Source organism: Scyliorhinus canicula, chromosome 3, assembly GCF_902713615.1.
Source record: "Scyliorhinus canicula chromosome 3, sScyCan1.1, whole genome shotgun sequence".
NCBI lineage: Eukaryota > Metazoa > Chordata > Chondrichthyes > Carcharhiniformes > Scyliorhinidae > Scyliorhinus > Scyliorhinus canicula.
The window spans coordinates 204,949,383-204,974,811 of NC_052148.1; the positions used below are offsets into that span (position 1 = coordinate 204,949,383).

General features: G+C 47.8%; 1 protein-coding gene across 1 annotated transcript; it reads left to right on the forward strand.

Annotated features, from left to right (window-relative positions):
- Nucleotides 1-1,737: 1,737 nt before the first annotated feature.
- LOC119963243 (lecithin retinol acyltransferase-like) lies at nucleotides 1,738-24,209 on the forward strand. Its single transcript, XM_038792048.1, has 2 exons — nucleotides 1,738-2,570; nucleotides 23,571-24,209. The coding sequence occupies exons 1-2, from the start codon at nucleotides 2,115-2,117 to the stop codon at nucleotides 23,721-23,723; spliced, it is 609 nt and encodes a 202-aa protein (XP_038647976.1). The 5' UTR covers nucleotides 1,738-2,114; the 3' UTR covers nucleotides 23,724-24,209.
- Nucleotides 24,210-25,429: the final 1,220 nt, after the last annotated feature.

Genomic DNA, 25,429 nt, shown 5'->3' on the forward strand with positions numbered 1-25,429 from the left:
AAGGTGAGAGGAGAAAAGTTTAAGTGAGATGTGCGTGGAAAGTTTTTTACGCAGTGGGTGGGGGGTGCCTGGAATGCTTTGCCAGCGGAGGTGGCAGAGGCGGGTACGATAGCATCATTTAAGATGCATCTGGACAGATACATGAACGGGTGGGGAACAGAGAGAAGTAGATCCTTGGAAAATAGGCAACAGGTTTAGATAAAGGATCTGGATCGGCGCAGCTGGGAGAGTAATTTTCTTTGTTCTTTGTTCTAATCAAGTCTGCACCGGCCGTTGGAAAGAGCACCCTACTTAAACCCACACCTCCACCCTATCCCCGTAACCCAACCTAACCTTTTGGACACTAAGGGCAATTTATCATGGCCAATCCACCTAACCTGCACATCTTTGGACTGTGGGAGGAAACCGGAGCTCCCGGAGGAACCCACGCAGACACGGGGAAAACATGCAGACTCCACACAGACACCCAAAGCCGGAATTGAACCTGGGACCCAGGAGCTGTGAGGCAGCAGTGCTAACCATTGTGCCACCGTGCCGCCCTTGTGTGGATGAACTCCCTCTCCCTCTGTCTGTGTGGATGAAATCTTTTTGTCTGTGTGGGTAGACCCTCTCTCCCTGTCTCTCGGTGTGGATGAACTTTCTCTGAGTGTCGATTAATTCTTTCCATGTCTGTGTGGGTGAACCCTCTCTACCTGTATCTCAGTGTCAATGAATTCTCCCCCGCTCTTTGTGGGTGACCTCTCTCTTTTGTCCATCTCTGTGTGGATGAACTCTGTGTGGGAGAACTCACTCTATGTGGGTCAACTCTCACTCTGTCTCTGTCTGTGTGGGTGAAATCTGTGTGCGTGTGTGTGAACTGTCTGTGTGAATGATCTCTCTATTTGTGGGTGAACCCTTTCTCTGTTTCTCTCTGTCTGTGTAGGTGAGCTCTCTCTGTCTGGGTGAACTCTCTCTCTGTGGGTGAACTCTCTCTGTGGGTGAACTCTCTCTGTGTGGGTGAACTCTCTCTGTGTGGGTGAACTCTCTCTGTGTGGGTGAACTCTCTCTGTCTGTCTTTTTCTTTCTGTGTGGGTGAGCTCTCTCTGTCTCTCTGTCTCGCTGTGTGTCTGTGTGGATGAGCTCTCTGTCTATGTGGGTGAGCTCTCTGTCTGTGTGGATGAGCTCTCTCTGTCTGTGTGGGTGAGCTCTCTCTGTCTGTCTGTGTGGGCGAGCTCTCTCTGTCTGTCTGTGTGGGTGAGCTCTCTCTGTCTCTCTGTCTGTGTGGGTGAGCTCTCTGTCTCGCTGTGTGTCTGTGTGGGTGAGCTCTCTGTCTGTGTGGGTGAGCTCTCTCCCTCTCTCTGTCTGTTTGGGTGAGCTCTCTCTGTGTGGGTGAGCTCTCTCTGTCTCGCTGTGTGCCTGTGTGGGTGAACTCTCTGTCTGTGTGGGTGAGCTCTCTCTGTCTCTCTCTCTCTGTCTCGCTGTGTGTCTGAGCTCTCTGTCTGTGTGGGTGAGCTCTCTCTGTCTCTCTCTCTGTCTGTGTGGGTGAGCTCTCTCTGTCTCTCTCTCTGTCTGTGTGGGTGAACTATCTCTGTCTCTGTCTCGCTGTGTGTCTCTGAGGTCTGTCAGCCCCGCCCAGCACGCGCTCCGCAGCGTCCCAATGGCAGGCGCTGAAAGTGGGGCACCAGCCAATTGGATGCTGTGTTTCTGTGTGTCCAGGTACTGGGCTCGGAGTATAAAAGGTGCCGGGAGGATGGAGCAGGGACAGAGCGGAGCGGGTAGACAGGGAGCAGGGACAGAGCGGAGCGGGTAGACAGGGAGCAGGGACAGAGCGGAGCGGGTAGACAGGGAGCAGGGACAGAGCGGAGCGGGTAGACAGGGAGCAGGGGACAGAGCGGAGCGGGTAGACAGGGAGCAGGGGCAGAGCGGAGCGGGTAGACAGGGAGCAGGGGCAGAGCGGAGCGGGTAGACAGGGAGAGGGAGGAAGGAGCAGGGACAGAGCGGGTAGCGGGGACAGAGCGGAGCGGGTAGAGAGAGTACAGCAGAGAGGGTGGAGCAGAGGGCAGAGCAGAGAGGGCAGAGCAGTGGACAGAGAGCGCAGAGGAGGAGAACAATCTGTCCGCCTATTGCCAGAGGGAATGGCCTCAGAGTCGGACAGCAATGCAAACTTCTGTGAGCTCTCCTCCCTCAAGAGAGGGGACCTATTGGAGGTGTCACGGACACTATTCACACACTATGGGATTTATCTGGGAGATGAGAAAGTTGCTCACCTGATGCCCGACATCCTGCCCTTGTTCACCGACGACAAGAAGCTGATCCGGGACGTGGTGACCAACCAGCGGCTCATCCTGGGAGTCATCTCCAGGAACGCGAGTATCAGAGTGGACTCGGTGGAGGATTTTGCCTACGGAGCCTGCATTCTAGTGAACCACATGGACACACAGTGCAAGCAACCAGCACTTCCCAATGAAGAGGTTGCAAGGAGAGCAGAGAAATTGGTGGGCAGCACGGAATATAGCCTCCTGTGGAACAACTGTGAACATTTTGTTACTTCCTGTAGATATGGCACCGCGGTGAGCATCCAGACGGACAAGGTAAAGTTGCAATACATACTCGTGGACACTTCGGATCTGAGCATTATCCTTTATGTTCCGTATCTCTTAAGTATCTATTACAGAATGCGTTTAATTAAATGCATTCTTGCAAATCTCTTTATTCAAAGATTATAGTCTGGGCTACTTATTTAGATTAGCATAATTCAATTACGTGGTTATGGTCTGGGGAATCAATGAAAGGCTCATTCTCTCTCTCTACGCTGAGTACACTTTTCTCTTGTAAATGTAATTCAGGATTGGCAGACACTTTGATTTTAAATTTAAAGTGTATGTCCTCTTAAAATGGCTTCTGAAAATATCCTTGACTGCTCCTGTGTGTACGAATGCCATCCGAAACGGCCACTTTGGGCGAGGTGAAAACTTTAGTATTGACCCCAAATAAAGTGGGTGCCAGACAGTGCAGCCAGCACATGGTGCAAACTCCGTGCTTTCTGCACAAGCCAATCTCTTCAAATGGCTAAAGGTATTGGGGGTTGAAATGGTAAGACAGTTAAGAAAATCCGACTAAAACAGTGTCCTTTCTTATATCAATAAATACACTTTTTTCCAAGCCCAGTTCCCCTCTGCAGTTCCGTATTTTCAAATGGCTCCCTCACTAACACATGCAAAAATATTTATAGCTGCGTTAGCGGATTGCATTGGTCATTTTATAAAGGGCTAGAATTTCTACAGTCCTGGAGAATAGTTTGGCAAAAAGCAATTGATGTTCATGTACGCTGATGCTTTAACTGATCCGAAACTGACCCAACTTGTACTACGGCGAAAAAACATCTACCCGAACTGCAGTTACAGTTTTTTTTCTCCGGCACAATTGCAGGGTATAGTAGAAACATGTGTTGGATTTCTGTTTCCCTTGATCTGAATCTATTTCTGATTTTTGTCTTGGTCTTGGATGAAGTCTTTATTTTGCTCTTTTTTTTTGTGTTTGTGATATTTTGGGGCATTGAATGCAGTTTAGCTGTCTGACCATCGGGGGGGGGGGGGGGGAAGCTAATTCCAACAGGATGTTGTCATTGGTACCAATGCCTAGGCAGCATGATGGCACAGTGGGTAGCACTGTTGCTTCACAGCTTCCAGAGTCCCAGGTTTGATTCCCGGCTTGGGTCACTGTCCGTGCGCAGTCTGCACGTTCTCCCCGTGCCTGCGTGGGTTCCCCCCCCCCCCCCCAAGCAAGAGGTACCCCAGTTTCATCTCGAGTCCCGAAAGACGTGTTGTTAGGTAATTTGGACATCTCCCTCTGTGTACCCGAACAGGCACCAGAATGTGATGACTAGGGGATTTTCACAGTAACTTCATTCCATTGTTAATGTAAGCCTACTTGTGATAATAATAAAGATTATTATTATTAAATGCCTTTTACTGAAACCGACCATCGTACTGAAGCAGAAAGTCACCGAATCCGAATTCTTGCATGTAGAGAAACAGTCCATTTGGCCCAACCAGTCCATGTTGTGTTTATGCTCCATGTGAGCCTCAAATCTTTCCTCGTCCAAATCTACCACCTACTATCTGTTCCATTCACCCTTGTCAAGTTTCCCCTTTAAATCTATCTATACTACTCGTGTCAGTCACTCCTAGTGGTAGCAAGTTCTATATTCATGACATTTTTGGATAAAGAAGTTTCTCCTGACCTCCCTATTGAGTTTCTTGGTAACCATCATCCATTAATGGCCTCTGTATCTTCCCTGTGGGACTCTCTCCCCATTGCTTGTCAACAGGATTTCCCATTGAAACCACCCAATGCTGCTACAGAACCCACTGGCGGGAGTTGCTCTCTCTCTCTGTGTCTCTCTGTCTCTCTGTCTCTCTGTCTCTCTGTCTCTCTGTCTCTCTCAACTTTAAAGACCAATGTCTCCCAAGAGATAAATGAGCCAGTCTGTCAATCCTTTCCTGATGTGAATACCCTCCTGTTTCTGGTATCACTCTGTGAATCTTCTCTGCACCCTCTCCAGTGCCTCCATGAGCGACACCCAAGTGTGGACTAACCAAGTTTCAACACTGCTTTAGCATAACTTAACTTCCTACATTTCAGTTCTACCAAGAAAGAAAGACTTGCATTCATTTTGCACTTTTACAACGGGCAGTTGTCTCAAAAGCACTTTACGGTCAATTAAGTAGTTTTAATGCATGAAACCCGGCCGCTAACTTTCACTCCCCAAACAGCAATGTGATAATAGCCAGATAATCTATGTTGTGTGTGATGTTGATTGAGGGATAAATATTGATCATGGTACTGGGAATAACACCCTGGCTCTTTTATATCCACCTGAAGAGGCCGATTTGTTTGGGGGGGGGGGGGGGGCAGGGAGATAGTTATATTAAACTATCTAAATGCAATGCTCCCTCAGTATCATAAAGGAATTATTCTAAGGGGAAAGCCTTCAAAAGAGTACTTGGTTACAAATCCTAATAGTTTAGCAAATGCAGATTGTTCCATACACCAGTCAACCATTTACTTGTTTCACTCCTGAGAATTCCTTTTATAAACCTTGCCTGGATAGAACCTGCAGCATTGAAATTTGATAACTTGTTGGTGTTTAATTATCACTGGGTCGCGTTCTGTTCTCTTTTACTGTTGGATTGCCTTTGGCACTTCCATTTCACATTGGAATATATGTTCCACAACTGTATTTACAGCTGCTATTTCACAGTAGGAAGCACATTTTTTAATCTTGGGAATTTCTTTTGAACAATTTTATACGTGAGACTTGTTCATCTGGAAATTACATCTGAAGACATTTGCCTTTTTTTTTGTTTAAGATTCAAATGTGCCATTTCTTTAAACATGATCGCCACACAAATTCCACTTCACGGAGAATATTGCCTTTGGCTGCGATCATAGCCACAGCTCAACAGGCAGAATTTTCCAAACCTGCCGTAGGTTTGGTGACAGGTGGGTGTGGTTAATTTAACAGGAGCCAACAAGTCTGAAACCTGCTGACATACAGTCCTGTTGCAATTCTCTGAATGGCGGCTCACTCTTCCCACTGGCAGGTGGTGCAAACACCATTGGCAGCTCATGAATGCGTGCCAGGCCTTTCAATCTTGCATCACACCAGCGGGGATTTATGTTGGTGTCAAAAAATGATTGCTAATGACTGGCATGCATAAACCGGTCCTCGGTTCACCAGGGCAGCAACTTCCTGCCATAGTTTTGTGTCGATCCTGATCCCCTGAACCATCTCTCTGCTGGGACAGAATTGTTCCTGTCTCCATCTCCATGCCAAAGACCAGTGAGGGCAATGTGGAAAGAGAGCTGTGCGATGGGGTGATTGAGGGAGAGAAGGATGAGGGCTCACAATGGCATACAGAAGGGCAAGGAAGTGGATGAAGTAGATGAACAATGGAAAGCAGAGGGAAGACTGAGGGAAGAGAAGCTGGACACCAACAAGGTTGCGTAGAAAACTCCTTAAGGGGCCATAGGGATTCCACAGTTTACTGGGAGGGGATGGTGAAGCCCCCAGGAGTGGTGGGTGGAAGTCTGAGTGGGGCATTGGTGCCAGCTGCGGAGAAGGTGGTTGAACCGATTCGAGGCTGCTAGTGCACAGTCCGGTGAAGACCGGGGGCTGGAGAGAGTGTGATGGGTGTGCTGGATTGGCTAGCTCGCCAGGAGAGTTGATGAGGAACACGCTTGCGCTTAATAAATGAGCTTCAAAGCACTGAATCTGGCACCAGATCCTGCCATTCTTTTGTTTTAAATTCCAATTAAGGGGCAATTTAGCGTGGCCAATCCACCTACCCAGCACATCTTTGGGTTGTGGGGGTGAGACACATGGGGAATGTGCAAACTCCACATGGACAGTGACCCAGGGCCGGGATTGAACCCGGGTCCTTGGCACCTTGAGGCAGCAGTGGTAATGTCTGCACCACAGTGCCAACCTCTGATTGTACCATTCTGATCAGCGGGCCAAACCTGGACTGTGGGAAGAAACCGGAGCACCTGGAGGAAACCCACACAGACACTGGGAGAATGTGCAGACTCCACACAGACCATCACCCAAGGTTGGAAATGAACCCGGATCCCAGGTGATGTGAGACAGCAATGCTAACCACAGAGCACTGTTCATACCCAGCAAGGAGTAGCCATGGGGCATAGTCAACTCTTGATGGAAAACATAGTTTAAGGGGAGCACATAGTTCGGATGCTCATGTTAAACTTTGGTGGGATTTAAATCTGTAATTTAGGATGCCATTCTTTATGCAAGCACATTGAGCCAGATAATTATAGGTCAATGAATGCTGTCATCTATTGTAACTAACTGTAAATTAGCCACTATACATCACCAAGTTATTAATGAATATTGATCAATAACTGCAGTGACGCCAAGTTATTAGTGAATATTGATCAATAACTGCACTATACTGCGTGCAGTTCTGGTCGCCACATTACCAGAAGGAAGTGGATGCTTTGGAGAGGGTGCAGAGGAGGTTCACCAGGATGTTGCCTGATATGGAGGGTGCTAGCTATGAAGAAAGGTTGAGTAGATTAGGATTGTTTTCATTGGAAAGACGGAGGTTGAGGGGAGACCTGATTGAGGTCTACAAAATTGAGGTATGGACAGGGTGGACAGCAACAAGCTTTTTCCAAGAGTGGGGGTGTCAATTACAAGGAGTCACGATTTCAAGGTGAGAGGGGGAAAGTTTAAGGGAGATGTGCGTGGAAAGTTTTTTACGCAGAGGGTGGTGGGTGCCTGGAATGCTTTGCCAGCAGAGGTGGTAGAGGCGGGTACGATAGCATCATTTAAGATGTATCTGGACAGATATATGAATGGGTGGGGAACAGAGAAGTAGACCTTGGTAAATAGGCAACAGGTTTAGATAAAGGATCTGGATTGGTGCAGGCTGGGAGGGCCGAAGGGCCTGTTCCTGTGCTGTAATTTTCTTTGTTCTTTGTTTTGTATTAACATCACCTTTGGCTTCTGCCGGAGTGAAGAGGTCTCACTTTAACCTGGGTCAACTCTGGTCAGATTGACGACCAGAAAATGTAGTGGCTGAAAACTCTGATTTCTGCACGTGCGTGGCTTCATTTTCTAATGAAACCTGTTTCTGAGTAGTTTTGCAGTAAGGACCTCTTAGTGGTGAATAGGCCTGAAGCCACTTTGTCTCCATTCAATGACCTGACAATTGTATAAGGCAATCTAATATCCACTTGGTGTACACCTCAAACTCAACTGCCCCTGCAATTGTTTGTTACACTTACTAACTAAATTGGGTTGTCAATATGTCAGAGATTCAAATGAACTGCTGAAATATTAGTTTCTTCTTACTTGGAGGGAATGGATGTAAGATTTGTTAGTAGAGCATCAGCAGTGGGGGTTTTGCAATCCATTCACTTAGTATTGGACGATTTATTTATTTTTTTTGATTTTTTTTTTGCATCAATGGGCTGCCCCTCAGTGACATCATCTAAAATCACCATCGGTTACTACCTGTACATTAACAACATCAATGTCACCAGCCCCCCCCCCCCCCCCCCTCTTGAATTCTCTAAACTAATCAGAATGTTTGTGCAACATTGAGTAAATATTGGGAAGAGCAAAGCCATTGCCATTTGGTCCTTCTACAAATTCCGTTCTTGAGCTGCCAATTCTCTCTCTCTCCCTGGCAGCTGACTGGAGGATGAAGCAAATTGTTTCCAAGCCTGGTATTAGCCCTTGTCCTTGTTTGCCAGCACCAAATCCCGTTACCTCATTCCTCGTCCTCCTCTGCCCCATTACCTTGGTGCTCATTTAACCTGCGTTGACTCTTGGCTAAGTAATACCTAAGTTTTTAAAAAGTTCTCATCCTTGTTTTCAAATCCATGGATTGCCCCCCTCCCTTCCCCATGTAAAATCTCGCCCAGACTGAAACCCTCCGGATACATCTGTACTCAAATTCTGACCTCCTTGGACACATCCTTGATTTTCACTCCAGCATTGGTGCCTGTGTGCCTTCGGTTACCTTGACCCTCGGCTCTGGAATTTTCTTCCTACGTCCCTTTGCCTCTTGACACCTCGTCTCCCTTTCTTATTTGATCAAGCTTTTCATCTGCTGTGATATCTACCTATGTGGCTCAGTATCCAATGTTATTAACATTCCTGTGACGTGAATGTTTATGTTAAAGACATTACAGAGAAAAGTTGTTTACAAGTCGTTTAGCTGTGATTGTAAGACAGTCAAAACCAAACTCCGTTGGTAGGCAGACATTTCCTTCTAGTCTTAACTAAAACAGTCAATATGGTTTCAGTTGATACTTAAAATGGAAGAGCTTACTTAATTGAATGTGAAAAGGTTAATTATATTATTCAAATTAATGCAATGGAACAGAGTCTGGCTAATCAGCAGCATCTGAACCTTTGCACTAACCAATATTCATCAAAATTACTTTGTCAATCAATTTGTCCCAAATTTATGTGTATAAACATTTTAAGACCATTTCTGTGAATTCAAAGTTTCTTATTTAAAAAAATATATATAATGAATGTAATCCTTTTTATATAAAAAAAAAATTGACATTGTTCTCTGACTTTGTTTCAGGATTACACACAATAATATATTTTTTCAATGCCTACACATGATTTATTTTCAGTTCCTATATTAGGATATGGCATTCTTGGTGACCAGGCTGGGGTCGTTCCTGGTCTGGGTTTTGAGTTAGTTTTGGGATATTGACCAGATGAGAATAACGTGTGGTTTGCAATAAAACTTCCCAGTCTCCCATGGTCATTCTGCATTGTTAAGTTTGTCTCCCTCAGCAGGTAATTGTGGGGCTGTAACATGCTGTGGGGATCTCCTTCTAGTTTATGATTGCATTTGGCTGATGCCAATGAGGGGACTAGTTTGTATTGCCCCGCTGTGGTGGCCAATGGGGGAAACACATCAAATCTTCCGCTTCGACCTCATTCATTCAGCAACCGGGTGTTTTGTGCTGTATTCTGTGGCTGGGCAGGCCTGATGATGTGTAATCTGCCATCCTGTCAAAACTTCAACATCACTGACCAACTATTGAAGAAAGAAAGTGAGAATTGATGGATCTCCAGGAACATTTTTGAGGCTAGAAAATGTCCACGACACTGAATCTGGAAGGTGTGCTTGTAGGTACTTGCCCCACTCACTGTGGTGGCAGTTTCCATCCTGATCTCTGGAGGCAGCCTCCGGCATTATTCGTTCCAGCATCTACACCCTGTTTTTCCAAATGTTTTTCTCCCTGGCTTGTTTTCCCACTGGCGCCACGGAGAATTGGGTGTGAATGATTGGGCCCTCATCTGCATCCTATTAGCAACATGCAAGTTGTCTTTCTGGTTTCCTGATCTGCCATGGCAGGCTCCAATGGAAGATCCCGTGGGAAATGCACGCTGGTGTCAGACTGATGTTTGGGCCTCCCATTGATTCTTTCCCTCCCCCGGCTGCCATTGAACCCTCTGCTGGGGCATGGGAGAATTCTGCCCATACGAGTCTGACGTTGTGCATTCACACTTGCAGCTGTGTTGGGGAACAAAATATATCGCTTTGAGTCATGATGTTGGCATAATCAGATGATGGCAGAAAAAGCTAATGGGTGGAGTAACTAGAAGCTTTGTGAGAGATGGTTTTTTAAGGACTGTTTTTTGAAAGAAGAAATGAAGATGAGGTGCAGTGGGGCTGGTTTAGCACTGGGCTAAATCACTAGCTTTGAAGGCAGGCCAGCAGCACGGTTCAATTCCTGTACCAGCCTCCCTGCACAGGCGCTGGAATGTGGTGACTAGGGGCTTTTCACAGTAACTTCATTGAAGCCTACTTGTGACATAAGCAATTTTAATTTAATTGGTTTACGGAATGACTTCCAGAGTGTGGGGCAACTTTTATTTCTGTAAGGAATAATGTTGCTTGAACTTCAGGAGGAATGGAATGAAGCCAGAATTCCCACCATTCCTGTAGGAGTAATGGCAACCTTAGTCATGGTTCAATAATTGGAGTGGATTATGTGGCATGATGCAGCAAGTCAACAATTTTCTTTGCCACAATTGAGCCAACCTAAGGTATGATTCATGTATCGGAATGTTACCTTGTTACCTAGTTTTAGTGTAAGTCGAACTGCAAGGTTATGAAGCAAATGTCCTTCCTACTATATCAAGTTGTAATATAATAATCTTTATTGTCACAAGTAGGCTTACATTAACATTGCAATGAAGTTATTTACTGTGAAAAGTCCCTAGTCGTCACATTCCGGCACCTGGTTTGCTACACAGAGGGAGAATTCGGAATGTCCAATTCACTTGACAGCACGTTTTCCGGAACTTGTGGGAGGAAACGGGAGCACCCAGAGGAAAACCACGCAAACGCTGAGTGCGAGACACTGACCCAAGCTGGGAATCTAACCTTAGGACCCTGGCGCTGTGAAGCGACAGTACTAACTACCGTGTTGCCCATCATATACAGACTCTAGCTCTGTTTCCTCATTTAATTTTCCTCCTACTGTTTTTAGACCCCTACCCACATCACATTTGTTTTGCAAAATGGGCCCTCCTTTGCTCCATACCTGATGTATCCTTAATTGTACTTCTGCTGACCACCTCTCCTGCAGCAATCCTAGGCTCTATTCCATGGAGATGCCCACTGCTTACCTTACTCTGCAGGTCAACCATACCCATTCTGAAAATTAAGATGGGGATTAAATATTTCTAGGGTTATAGGCGAGGGGAACACTTAAAGCAGAGCATTAAAATAGAACATTTATTTTCTACAAGACCTCACTCCCACTGTAATCGAATTGGTCACCATTTTAACTGCTCAGTGTCATAATATACGCAAGTATAATGGTGCACAGACAGGCATTGATTGACACACCGGAAGACCAATGAACACGCAGAACACAGCAGCCAATCACCAGACAGGACACGACAACTATAAAGCCAGAGGGCACTAGGTTTCCCGCTCTCTGGGGATGCAGCCTCTGAGACAGTCAGAGCTCGTGAGCAGCAACTAGAACATACACCATGTGGTAGTCAGTTAGTCTGGTCAGGTTAGCCTCGGGTCTCCAGTCAACTCAGCATAGTGTCAACCCACAGTTAAAGTATGTATGATAGTTAAGAGTTCAATAAAATAGTTGCATTTCTTCAAGTGTTGGAAGCCTGTCTCTCTCACTGCTGCAGTAAACGCAGTCCTCGCAGACCCAGCTTACCCAACACATCACAAAGCATTTGGCTGGCAGAGGGGTCTGTTAAAAGCAGGCCTGCACTAAGATGCCTCTGTCATTCTATGTGCTTGTTGCACTGCAACTCCTCCTTTAAGATTGCTGTGCATGTCTGCATCTTGAAGGCCATGCTGGTGGGGCACACTAGTTTTGTTCCCTGCACCGCGCGTTCCAGATTGATGCACCCCCAACCCCTTGCAGCAAGTGTTGTGGTTGTATTGAACAAGGGCCAGAATGCCTCTTCCAAACCCTTGGTCTCGGACTTGATTTTCCAGCCATGTTGCATGCTGATCCTGCTATTCCCAGTGAATAGTTTGGGTGGGGGGGGTGTGCCCAATAACTGATTTTAGTGCCAAGCCAATGCTCCCACCGCGCTGCAACCAAAATGATCCAGATCAGCATACCTAAATGCATCATTAAACTCATTTAAACATGTGCAGCCTGTTGAGAATCTCCCAGCTTCCAAGATTCACCAGCACAGCCTGAGGCCGTGCCAATCCGTACTGGTCTCCAAAAATGGAAACATACGTTTTGGCCATGCTGGGGGGCTCAAAAGGCCATTGGAGCCCCAGGTGGTGTAGTGCCCTGCCATGTTTGTACTGCCTGGATGGTGGGAGTAGCACAGGATGCATGGGGCAGTGCCAATGGGTGGCATTCCTGAGGAGGGGGTATGAAGGATTGGAGCTGGGGAGGGGGGGGGGAAGAGTGTGAAGGGTAGAAGGATGCCACAAGTGGGCACATGGGTGGGGGATGCCTGAAAGCTGGGGGACTGGAAGAAAAAAGGGGTGGCTTTAAGGTTTGGGGCGCTCAGTTGCCCATGGTTTGCGGGGGGTGGGTGCCATGATGTCCCTGGAGGCGGGTGCCATGATGTCCCTGGAGGCGGGGGGGGGGGGGGGGGGGGGGGGGGGGGCATGGTTTGGGTGTGGGCTCCCTTAACTTGAGATCTGGGCACCCTTTTATAAAGGGTGCCCTGTTCTCTGAGGAGCAATTCTTGTCTGGAATTTCAATTCCCCACCCCAGAAAACATTCTAACTGTGGGATGATTAAATGAGAATCTCACCAAGCTCCAAGGATTGTGCCCAAACACCCAGTGGAAATCACCCCACCAAACCTGCCCAAAATGACACTGGAGAATCACGCTCCCAGACATCTAACTAAAGACTGATCCCCCCCACCCCCTCCTGATTTTTAAACATCTCTATGAAAACACTCAGTTGCCTTTTCTTTTATACCAGGCCTTACCAGGTAGCATCTTGCAGAATCTAGGCTGCACACATAATCCTGGCCTCCGAATGTAAATTGTGGCCCAAACTGCAAACAAGACTCCAATGGTGTTCTTGTCAGTGTGCTTAAATATTTATGTCCCCGTTATACCGCAATGTTCTATTTTATACCTCTTGTCAAAATAAAATCTGTAATTCCTTGAGTTTTAAAAACAATGCACACTTTAGATGCTGCTTTTAATATTTTGCAATCCCTCCAATCCCATGGTTGTCCGATTGAAAATAGAATTGAAGTTCTTATTTATCGTTGTCCCAAAATCGATTTATTTTGTTAATTTTTCTTCTTGCTGAGATGTGCTATTTTTCTCTTCATATTCTGCCTGATCATTGAACCTCCCCTTGGGGGTGGATATATAATGACCCCTTTGTCACTGCCGGCAGTAAGTGGTGGAGAGAGAAACTGGAAGCAGGCAGGGCAACTCCTGAAATTTGTACCACATTCTGCGTGGATTAGAGCAGCTCCTGGGCATCCTTTCTAGACTGCTGTGGTTCAGATGGGCTGCTTACTCCAGGATGTTACTGTGACAAATAGCTTGGGTTCAGAGGATTGTGCATTATCCTATTGCATACAGGCAGCCCCAAAGCTGAAACCAATCTTTTAACTGGTGCAGTAACTTGTGCTAAATGCTTCAATATGTGGCGTTTAATCTGTATTAACGTTTCTTTGAACTGTGGCTTTTCTGTGTTTCACTGCTGGGTTGTGTCCCTCGGGGTACAGTTAACTGGCCAACATCCCAGTCATTATACAACATCCCAGTCATTATACAAATGAGTACAAGGAGGGTTTTACTTGTCGGTGCCACATGGATAGATATTGTGCCACCACGTGGATGTTTTCTGTCTGAAATATTTGTTTCTGATATGAGGACAAACTTTCCTCATTTGCACTTTTGACTCCAGCTTCCAAAGAACCTCTTGGAGAACAGTCTTTATTTTCGTTCGCACATTTCAGAAGGCAATCACATCTGCTTTTCTCTTTTCTTTTCTTTTTCCTACTAAAGATGCTTCAGGACTTTATCTTGTATATGTCAAGTTTCAGGAAATCGATGCGTCAAATGCCAGATATTTTATCACCAGAAACGTCAGCATGCAAGGAGGAGATTATTCAGCTCATCACCTATTTGCTGATTCTTTGAGGGAGCTGCCTTATTTTTCTCGTTTAAATCATGTACGTTCCTCATTCTCCAGTACCTGTCCAACTCCCATTAGGGAATCTATTCTGCAGTCTGACAACTGACTTCAAAATACTTCTTATCATTTTTCCTCATTTTTGTATCCAGGACAGCTATAACTATCTGTATTGGTCACCTCTTCTCCACCTTCTAAGGCGAACAATCCTAAAGTTCCAATGTCTCCTCGTAGTTAGCTGAAGTTCTTCATCCCTGAGTACCTAATTCTTTTCTTTCCCAATTAAGGGGCAATTTAGCGTGGCCAATCCAGCTAGCCTGCACATCTGGGGCTGGTTTAGCTCACTGGGCTAAATCGCTGGCTTTTACAGCAGGCCAGCAGCACGGTTTGATTCCCGTACCAGCCTCCCCGGACAGGCGCCGGAATGTGGCGACTAGGGGCTTTTCACAGTAACTTCATTGAAGCCTACTCGTGACAATAAGCGATTTTCATTTCATTTCATCTTTGGGTTGTGGGGTGAGACCCACACAGACACCGGAAGGATGCGCTTTGCGTCTTATGATTTAATGGCCTCTTGCGTGTGATTCATGACGCAACGTGGCTATTGAATCTCAAGAAGCATCTTTCAAAGTTTGCGACGCTCAATGTTTAGTGGGATTTAACGGAATCTTGCAAGATGCCGTGATCTGGATCTCTCCCTCGCTGGGCAAGATCCAGATGAACATATTTAAATGAGCCATTAGGACAATATCAGTTAGTACACCTTTTAAAAATGTGAAGCTGGTGGAATGGCTGCTGTGGGATCTGGGGCGGTGGGGGTGCGCCATGCCACCTCCTGGAGCGTGTGTGCCCACAACAGGTACAGCCCCAGCCTTTCTGTCCTACTGACTACCCATAACCTCCAACGACTGCCGAGACCTCTGTGGCTGAAGGCTATTGCTCATCGGGAATTGGCAATCGTAGTTAAGTGAGCACCTCCCACCTTCCCAAGTGGATTCCTGTGGGTTAGCGGTAAGCCATGGGGGTCACCTCAGGACAGGGGGGCAGCTGGATTGAGCCCTGCGTTATCTGGCTCTTGCCAACCCTGGCGGATGCCCAATGTCTGCATCATTGTGTCAATGCCCTCAGCGATTGGAAGATGCTTTGGAGCGCCCGGCAAGATCCACCTGTGCGGGACATGTCCCTCAGCAACCGGGACATCCTCTGGAGCGCCCCAACAAAGTCTCCCAACGACCGAGGCCCTCAGCCATGGCCGTCACTGAGTCACTCCTTGGACATCACCCCACGTGCTGCTAATGTTGTGCACCAGGCTGTCTGCTACAGTCGCCACCCTAGCAGTGTTGGCCTCTGTGCCGCATGTTACCAGCGAGATATCCTGTGTCCGTCAGCTCTGGGACTCCTCAGACGGGGAAGGCGCCGGGACCGGACGGATTCCCGGCGGACTTCTACAAAAAATTCGCGACAGCGCTGGCCCCGCACCTGCGGGAGATGTTCACAGACTCGCTAGCTAGGGGCACACTGCCACCCACGTTAGCACAGGCCTCAATCTCGCTGATACCTAAGAAAGACAAAGACCCAACGGAATGTGGGTCATACAGACCCATATCTCTGCTGAACGCAGACGCCAAAATACTGGCCAAAATCCTAGCCAAAAGGCTAGAAGACTGTACCTGAGGTGGTCACAGAGGACCAGACGGGCTTCGTCAAAGGTAGACAGCTTACCGCGAACATCAGGCGCCTGCTGAACGTGATAATGACCCCCTCCGGGGAGAGAACACAAGAGGTGATCGTCTCCCTGGACGCAGAAAAGGCCTTCGACAGAGTCGAATGGAAATACCTCATGGAGGTACTGGAGCGGTTCGGGCTTGGAACAGGGTTCACCGCTTGGGTAAAGCTCCTATACAACGCTCCCATGGCGAGTGTACGGACCAACAATACCAACTCCCAATACTTCCAGCTGCACAGGGGCACCAGACAAGGATGCCCACTGTCCCCGCTGCTGTTCGCACTAGCAATCGAACCGCTAGCAATCGCGCTCAGGGCAGCAAAAAATTGGAGGGGGATCCGAAGGGGAGGTAGAAAGCACAGAGTCTCACTCTATGCGGATGATCTGCTCCTCTATATCTCGGACCCACAAAGCAGCATGGATGGAATCATAGCGCTCCTGAAAGAGTTTGGAGCCTTCTCGGGCTACAAACTCAACATGAGCAAAAGTGAGATCTTCCCAGTACACCCGCAAAGGGGGGGGAGGGGGGGGGGGGGGGAGCACTAAAGGGCCTGCCGTTCAAACAAGCCCGAAATAAATTCCGCTACCTGGGGATCCAAATAGCCCATGACTGGAAAGGGATCCACAAATGGAACCTCACCAGCCTGACGGAGGAAGTTAAAAAGGACCTGCAAAGATGGAACACACTCCCGCTCTCCCTCGCGGGGAGAGTCCAGACGATCAAAATGAACGTACTGCCCAGGTTCCTTTTCCTGTTTAGATCCATTCCGATCTACATCCCCAAGGCCTTTTTCAAAGCGCTGGACAAACATATCATGGCGTTCGTATGGGGGGGTAAAAATGCTAGGATCCCAAAGAAGGTCATACAAAAAACAAAATCCAGGGGGGGGCTAGCCCTCCCGAATCTACAATTCTACCACTGGGCGGCAACAGCCGAGCGAGTAAGGGGATGGATCCAGGAGCCAGAAGCCGAGTGGGTGCGTGCGGAGGAGGCCTCCTGCATGGGAACCTCCCTCCGGGCCCTCGCCACGGCAGCACTCCCATCCCCACCCAAAAAACACTCCACCAGCCCAGTGGTGACAGCCACCCTCCAATCCTGGAACCAACTGCGGCAGCAATTTGGCCTGTACAAAATGTCGGACAAGGCTCCCATCTGCAACAATCATAGGTTCAAACCAGCACTGACCGACGCCACCTTCAAAAGGTGGAGGCAGGACGGGGGGACACTGACATTCAGGGACCTATACACGGACGACAGGATCGCAACACTGGACGAACTGACAGAGAAATTTCAGCTAGCTGGGGGGAACGAGCTACGGTACCTGCAGCTCAAAAACTTCCTACGAAAGGAGACAAGGACGTACCCACAACCGCCACGACAGACACTATTGGAAGACCTACTGGACGCAAGTATCCTAGAGAAAGGGAACTGTAGTGACATGTATGACCGACTGGTAGACAGGGACGACACCGTACTGGACGCAACAAGAAGGAAATGGGAGGACGACCTGGGGATGGAGATAGGGTGGGGACTCTGGAGCGAAGCACTGCATAGGGTCAACTCCACCTCCACGTGCGCAAGGCTCAGCCTGACGCAACTAAAAGTGGTACATAGAGCCCACTTAACGAGAAACCGTATGAGTAGGTTCTTCCCGGAGGTGGAGGACAAATGTGAGCGGTGCCAGAGAGGCCCGGCCAACCACGCCCACATGTTCTGGTCTTGCCCCAGACTTGTGGAGTACTGGACAGCCTTCTTCGAGGCTATGTCCAAAGTGGTGGGGGTGAGGGTGGAGCCATGTCCGATAGTGGCGGTCTTCGGGGTTTCAGGCCAGCCAGATCTATTCCTGGGGAGGAGGGCGGACGCCCTTGCCTTTGCCTCCCTGATTGCCCGCCGTAGAATCCTGTTTGGCTGGCGGTCAGCAGCACCGCCCAGAGCTGCGGACTGGCTGTCCGACCTCTCGGAATCTCTCCAAATGGAGAAAATCAAATTCGCCATCCGAGGGTCGGACGACGGCTTCCACAGAACGTGGGAGCCATTCATGCAACTGTTCCCGCACCTGTTTGTGGCCAACGTACATGAGGAAGAATAGTCGGGTGGCCAAGAACCAAGGGAAAATGGGCGGGAATCGGGGGAAGGTAGCCGGGGGGGGGGGGGGGGGGGGCTACGGGCTCGGTATGGGGGTTTGATGGCAAGCCAAGGCCCAAAACCAAACTATAAATAAATGCCCATAAACATGTGCCTCGGCCATATTGGGGAATGTAAAATATGTATGCTGGCTAAAGGGGGCGGCCACAATTATTGTTATGAAGATGCTTACCTGTAAATATTCATGTAAAATTTTTGTGTTTTCCTTTTTTTTTTCTCTCTCTCTAATAACTTGTAATTTGTCATATATAAAATATGAAAACTCAATAAAAAAACATTTATAAAAAAAAAGCTCTGGGACTCCTCCAATCAGCTGTGGACCTGCTGGAGAGTCGCTGACATCCCCCCCTGAATATCGCATCAGCTCCGGGTAAACCTGGACCAGAGGCTCAGCATCTGACTGCGACCCAGCTGAGTCCTTGGGATCTAACAGACCTCCGACTGCTGTCCGTTTGGACTTTCTACCTCCAGCTGATGTGCATCCGCAACTTTTTGTGCTCACCAGAATGTTCCTATTTTGAATTTCAAAGTAGATGCATGTGGACGATATTAATAAGATAAAAGTCGCACATAGCATGTTTCCCAATAATATGGTACTTCAACACTGACATCTCCAAAACATCAGCGGCAATATGACCTGTTTCCAAACCATATGCTATTTCAAATGGGGAGCATGGTCATTAAAAGCTGTAGGTAAATATTTAATAGTTACATCCTCATGCAACAATGCACTAAAGTATGGTTCCACATTGTGGTTAAAGTAAGATTGCAGAAGTGACTTCCTAAGATGTTCACCTTGCTCAGCCCTTTGTGGAGTAGGGGTGTCATGAATTGATGGGCACTTCAGTCTGTTGTGGATTTCTTGGACAAGGAAACTTTGCAGGTCGTCATGTCCTAATGTAGAAAAGTAAAGGTAGTGGGCAAGATTCTCTGGGAGATGCCTGGACTGAATTGTGTGTGGTTCGTGTTCCCATTGGGGGTGCTATTTCTTGAGCAATTTGTCATGCTAATGGGCCAGCAGTCAATCCACGTAAATCTAGAGGAATTCTCATTTCCGCTAACGTCAGATTCACTTGAGGCCAGAATTGACACTGTGGAGCTTGACGAGCTGGAGCTGCTGATAAGCACCCTACTCCCTGCACACACACATTCCAGCCAAGAAGATGCCTCCACAAAGAGCAGAACCATGCTTCCCGGATGCGGAGCTCGAGAGGATGTTGCATGTGGTGGCGGAAAGGTGAGACACACTCTTCCCAGGGTGGGACAAAGGCTACCGCCTGCGATTGTCAACCGGACCTGGGCGGAGGCCGGCAAGGCACTCCGCACGGTGGGCATCACCAGACGGACTAGCACGCTGTGCCGCAGGAAGATGAAGACCTCCTTAGGATAGCTTGGGTGAGTCACCACCTCTGATCCCCTGACATCACTCCTCACATCACTCCCCCAGAGGCCAATCAAAACCCACCTACATGCATCTCTCTCACACATCCCACACTGCGCCAAACACACCCTGTACTGCCCTCTTTGGCCAGGTGTCTCACACACGCATGCCACCGGCTACCGACCCGCAGTGTAACTCGCCTACATGAGTCTCACCATGTCGATTTATGTGTTCCCCAAGGGAAAGATGTCCCGTAGCAGGAAGGGATCAGGGGGGTCATCCCAGACCTCCGTGCTGTCATCCCCACCAAGCGGAGCATAATGGTGTTATCCGTGGAGGTGCAGGTGAGGGCCATCTCCCAGGTGGAGGTCGGCATGCAACAACCACGTGAGCCCCAAATGCAAATGTCCCTATAGCAAGTGAGTGACCCCTCTTCCCCAGACCATTCCTTCCCAAGATCGCCATGTCTTTTGTCTTGCAGGATCACCATCAGGCCATGCCAACCCATCTGGTGTACCTCGCCCCTGGCATCGATCTCTCGGCTCTGAATTCACTTGCACCCTCCACCAAAGCAGATACTATCATCTGGGTCGGGCATTTTAGTGAAGAGGCTCCTGGGCCATCTCCTGGTGTGCATTTCATAAATGATGCAGCACATCAGGTTGAGGTAGGAACTCCAGAGCGAGTGGGCGGTCGGAGGGCTGCCCAATCCCAGGACCCAGCTGTAGTTTGGACAGGTTTTGCGCTTCTTGAAAGAATGATCCCATCACTGGTGGAGATGCAGACACAGAGCCAGAATTTACAGAAGGGGATGGCAGCAACTTTCCAGCACCTGCTGGTGGTGATGATCGTGTCGCCAATACTGAACGGGTGGCATCCAGGGTGGAAGCCTTGGGTCAAAAAGTCACTGCCATGGGTCAAGATGTCCAAGGCTTGGGGCAATCTGTGCGGTCAATGGCTGAGGCTCAGGACCTGGGAGCCCACCTGGACATTGGTAGCGCTCCGTAGAGCCATAAAAGTTACAGCCCTGTACGAGGCCATTTGGCCCATCTTGTCCATGGCAGCCGAGGACACCCAGATGCCCTTTCTAATCCTACCTGCCTGCACACGGTCCATAGCCCTGTAGCTTGCAACGCTTACGAAGCAGATCCAGGTACGAGTTTACCATCTCTCGGGCAGCGGATTCCAATTCCCATACCCGTGTATAAAAATAAAGAAAGTTCTTCCTCCTATCCTCCCTACACCTTCTGCCACTTCCAGAGCTTGGCCCAGTCACAAAGGGTCATGGCTGAGGGCATTGAAATCATTGACTGGATGCTGACTGACCTGGGCCAGTCATAGAAGGGCATGGCCGAAGTGCAGAGACCCATGACTCACACTCTAGGGTTTAGGGCACCGAGACACTGGTTGAGACGAGTCCGGACCTCCAGAACTAGGTGATCATGGAGCCTCTGGAGCTCGCTTTGCTTTTACCTCCGTCCCATGGATTAGCCCGGGGGCCATGGAGCACCCCAAGGGAGGAGGAAGTGATGGGGTCCGTGCTGGTGCCTTCTACAGGGGTGGTACTGGAACACCTCAGCGTTTCCAATCTCTCTCTCTTCTCTTTCCCCCCCCCCCCCCCCCCCCCCCCACTAACACCTGCACATCTGATGGGCAGTGGGCAAAACAGGGTCGCACCTGAAAGTCAGCAGGGCCTGCCAGGCCCTCCAGAGGACAGCCACCCAAGGGTTAAAGCGCGAGAAGCACAGGAGGCCGCCTCCACCCTGATGTGCTATCTGCGGTCACACTTGGATGGAGCAGTAGAGCACATGAATTAAGGAAGTTAGACACTTGTTAAGTTGGCATGGATGTAGCACATAGGTTAAAGATAGGGGCATGGCACAATAATTGTACATAGTCACGAATAAACACCTTTCCACCAACATTCTGACCTGCTTCAATCCTCTGTGTGAGGGCTGGGCTGGGTGTAGAGGGCGAGGGAGGTTGGTGATGTGGGTCTTGGAGGAAGACATGGGGCAGAGCCCCCTGGACAATTGAACATTGCACCTGGGGTCACTCTGAGATGACGGAGAGCGGGGCCAGATGTGTGAGGCCGCATTGTAGGACAGCTTATCCAGTGAGTATCATATCATCGCTCACTATTTCCACAACTGCTGCCCTTGAGAAGGAATGGCCAGCACACCTGCAGGGATCACCCGGCCGGGCGGATGATGGAAGGTGATCCTGAAGGCAGGAATCGGCTATATTGGAGAGCCCCACCGGAGACCAGGCATCGGAAGTACATATTGAGTATGCTCAATGACACTCTCTGGTTGCTGCATGGTGTCATTGGAGCGGTTCTCTGCGTCTGTCTGGAACCTCTGGACAGGCATCATTAGCCAAGTCCAATCAGGAGCCTGGGCAGCAGGATTTGCGGTTTCGTGAGGCTGAGAATTTCACGGAGTTGTCACATTTTGATTATCTGATGTAAAAAAAAAAAATACCATCGGCCACTCTATATTCCACACTTTGGCTCCAAAATCGAGCAAACTATTTCAAAGCTGACATTGTTATGGAGTTTCTTCTGAAAGATTTTGTTGCAAATGATCAGTCTCCACTTCTATATTCATACAGACAACCATTTGTAATCTCTTTAAAAACACGTGCCATTATTCGCCTGCATGCTGCATACCAATTTCACTTCACACCTCAGCTGTCCCACTCTCCCTCCATCTTTCTGAAATTAACCCTTGATGCCCTATTTGAACTTTACTGGCTACCATGCCTGTGGTGTTCACCACTATATGCCTCTTCCCGTGTCAAAGCATACTGCCCAAGCAAGGGGTCCTATACGCACACGCATTGAAGAAACAAAAATCATTCTCTTTTTTTTTTCATTTTTGTTACTCTTTTTTTTGATTGGAACAATCAATGAGATTCATTCAGTACTTTTATTTGCTCTGTTGCTACGACGGAGAGGCTTTCCTCACCATAAATAGCGGTTGAATTTGTATGCTGTTGTTTTTTCAGGCCTAGTCACAGATATTACTTCACCATTTAATTGAAATGCAAGAGATTACTTTTGGACAGTATTCAGAACTTCCCCCATGTTTCCTCTAGTTCACTATAGCAACTGAGTAGTCTAATCGAGGGCAGCCAGACTTTGTCCACATCAAACAGTGAGTAAATGTACATGGGGTTTAGATAAATACCACAATATCAAATTATGGATTTATAGAACATGTTTGGGTTCTAATTTACTGAGTTTTAAAAGCGATGGAATGCAAGTATCACCCATGAAAAATATTCCTGTTGCGACAGGAAGACGGCGTTCTGCTAGAGTTAACTGTTTGGTCTGATATTTTAAATTCCCTATGAATGTTACATTCAATAAAGTATTGCAAAAGGGCATTGTTACATTCAATAAAGTATTGCAAAAGGGCAGTGTCCTATTTAAAATTGACATGGCTAATCTAGATTAATCTGTAACAGAAGTGTATTTTGAATGACTCCCAAGGTGCAACCACACAAACATTAAATTGTAGGCCTTCGAACTATTTTTTTGGGGGTTTTTTGTTCATCGGATGTGGGCACTGCCAGCCAGGCCAGCATTTCTTGCCCAAGCCTGAACATTTTTTTTAGAGTCAACCACGTTGTTGTGGATCTGGAGTCACATGTAGGTCAGACCAGGTAAAGACGTCAGATTTCCTTCCCTAAAGGGCATTAGTGAACCAGATGGGTTTTTATGACAATCGACAATGGTTTCATGGATACCGTTAGACTTTTTAATTCCAGATTTTGCCACCTGCCATGGTGGGATTCGAACCCGGGTCCTCAGAGCATGACTCTGGGTCTCTGGGTTGTTAGTCCAACGACAATACTACTCCACTGCTAGGAGATCTTGCTGGGGGGATGGCCAGAAGTATTTGTTGATTTATTTGGCAGCATATTGAAATTAACACTTGCTCAATAATACATTTTACCCATTTTGGAAGGCTGCATTGTCCTTTGGAATTTAATCGGGGAAGCGTCATACTCACAAATGCTGTTAACCTATTGTAAAATGCAAATGTGCAGCAGCCAATCCTTTTCGTTGACCACCTAACTTTGTAAATTTGAGCCTGAACTGATTCTGTCGCGGCCACAGCTGAATCTTTGAGTAACGGTGCAATGTTTGTTTTGCAGTTCTGTGAAGCAGTGAAGACCATAATCCGGGACCAGAGGAGTGTGTTTGTTACTGCTGCATTGGGACTGGCTGGGATTTTCTGGCTGGGATTTGGACCCTCCACCACCCTCCCCACAGTCCTCATACCGTTCTTCCTATGGATGGCTGGCTAATTTGTGCAGTGACCTTGATGCAATGTAAATATGTCTTGTAACTTAACAATTATGTACAAAGAGGAGGGATACGATTTATGAATGTTTGTCATTTTTCAGTAAAATAGTTGGCCTTCTTTTGTGAGATGTAGTTCCATCAAACACAAAATAAATTGTATATGGCTTACTATGTAAGCCTGTCTGGCTCTTTTTTTGTATGTAATAGACTCCTAAAATCAAGCATTTCAATGTCACTTTCTTCTTGAGGATGCATGTGCTATGTTTTTTTAAAAAGTCTTCATATTTTGGCAATTCATGTCATTCATTCTTTTACTTATGTTAACTTCCATTTTGGCCACAAATACAGCATACTCTACGGCTGGAATGTCCAAATCTGTATTTACTCACCGAGCGTTAATATTTCTTATTTAAATGGGCAACTATAAATACTGTGGATCCTAAAACATTTTTAGATTAAGAAATAAAACACTTTTTAAAAGAAACTAACTTTATTTTGTGGATTTATTTCTTGTTTTTTTCGGTGTACATTCACAAGCATAACCCCCACCAAATACAACCTCTTTTATGTAGTTAAATTGCATGTATACATTTCCAATGGCGGTTATGTTGTGTAGTGAGCAGTCGCACATGTGATGACTCCTGCCAGGGGACTTTGTTTTTGGCCCTTTTGCCCAGTTCATGGGTGATGTTTGGGGGAAATTTGAGTTATTGGATGGGATATGGTCCCCACATCACCCAACAAATATAATACAAGGCAGCAGTTGGGCCTTGTTGGTGCAGACAATGGCTGAGGCTCCTGCTGCAACTTTGGCCTCTTTGTGGATGCTGGTAAGCTTCTTGGTGGATTAATTCAGGAAGCAGCAGCAGGCAGTCTCCAAGGCCCTTGATGTTAATGGTAGAAGTTCTAGCCCATTTGGAGAGGACTGATCAGAAGGTGGAGGAGCATGGTGCAGTGTTACAGAGGGTGGAGGTGCCACTCTTGGACCAGTGACTGGATCGTTTCCCTAGAGGCAGAGATGGTGTTGATTGCTGAAGGCCATAAAGCTTTGAAGGTCAAGGTGGACGATCTGGAAAACCGCTCCGGATGGCAGAATTGTTGGGCTGTTGGAGGGCCCACCTCCTACAGACTATGTGCAAGATAGCTGCAGACAGATTTTGCTCGTTATGGGCAAGGCGGTGAGCCAGCTGCGATGCTCGAGGAGGGCCTTCTACAAAAATGAGAAGGCCAGTCGTCTTTTGGCGCTCCAGCTGAGGTGGCAGTTTGCCTCCCAGGCGATGGTGCAGATAAGGAATTTGAGTGACGACTTGGTTTATGCCCCAGGGAAAGTTAGTGGGGCATTTGAGGCCTTGGATCGAGAGCTTTACAAGTCAGAGCCTCCAGAGGAGAGACTGTCAATGATGCAGTTTCTGGATGGGCTGTCCTTCCCAATGGTGGAGAAGGGAGGAGTTGGAGGAGAGGATGGGACCGGAGCAGGATGGGACTCCGGAGCAGGTTATGAAGTGTATCGGATTAATGCAGTCGGATAAAGCTCCGGGTCTGGATGGGTTCCCTTTAGAATTTTTAATAAAAAGTTTGTGGGTCAGTTGATCCCACTGTTGCTGGATATGTTCTATGATACCTAAGCTCTTTGGGGTGGGGGGGGAAATGTTGTTGGCCACGTTGGGACAAGCATCGATTTCCCTGATCCTTAAGAAGGTATAAGGAT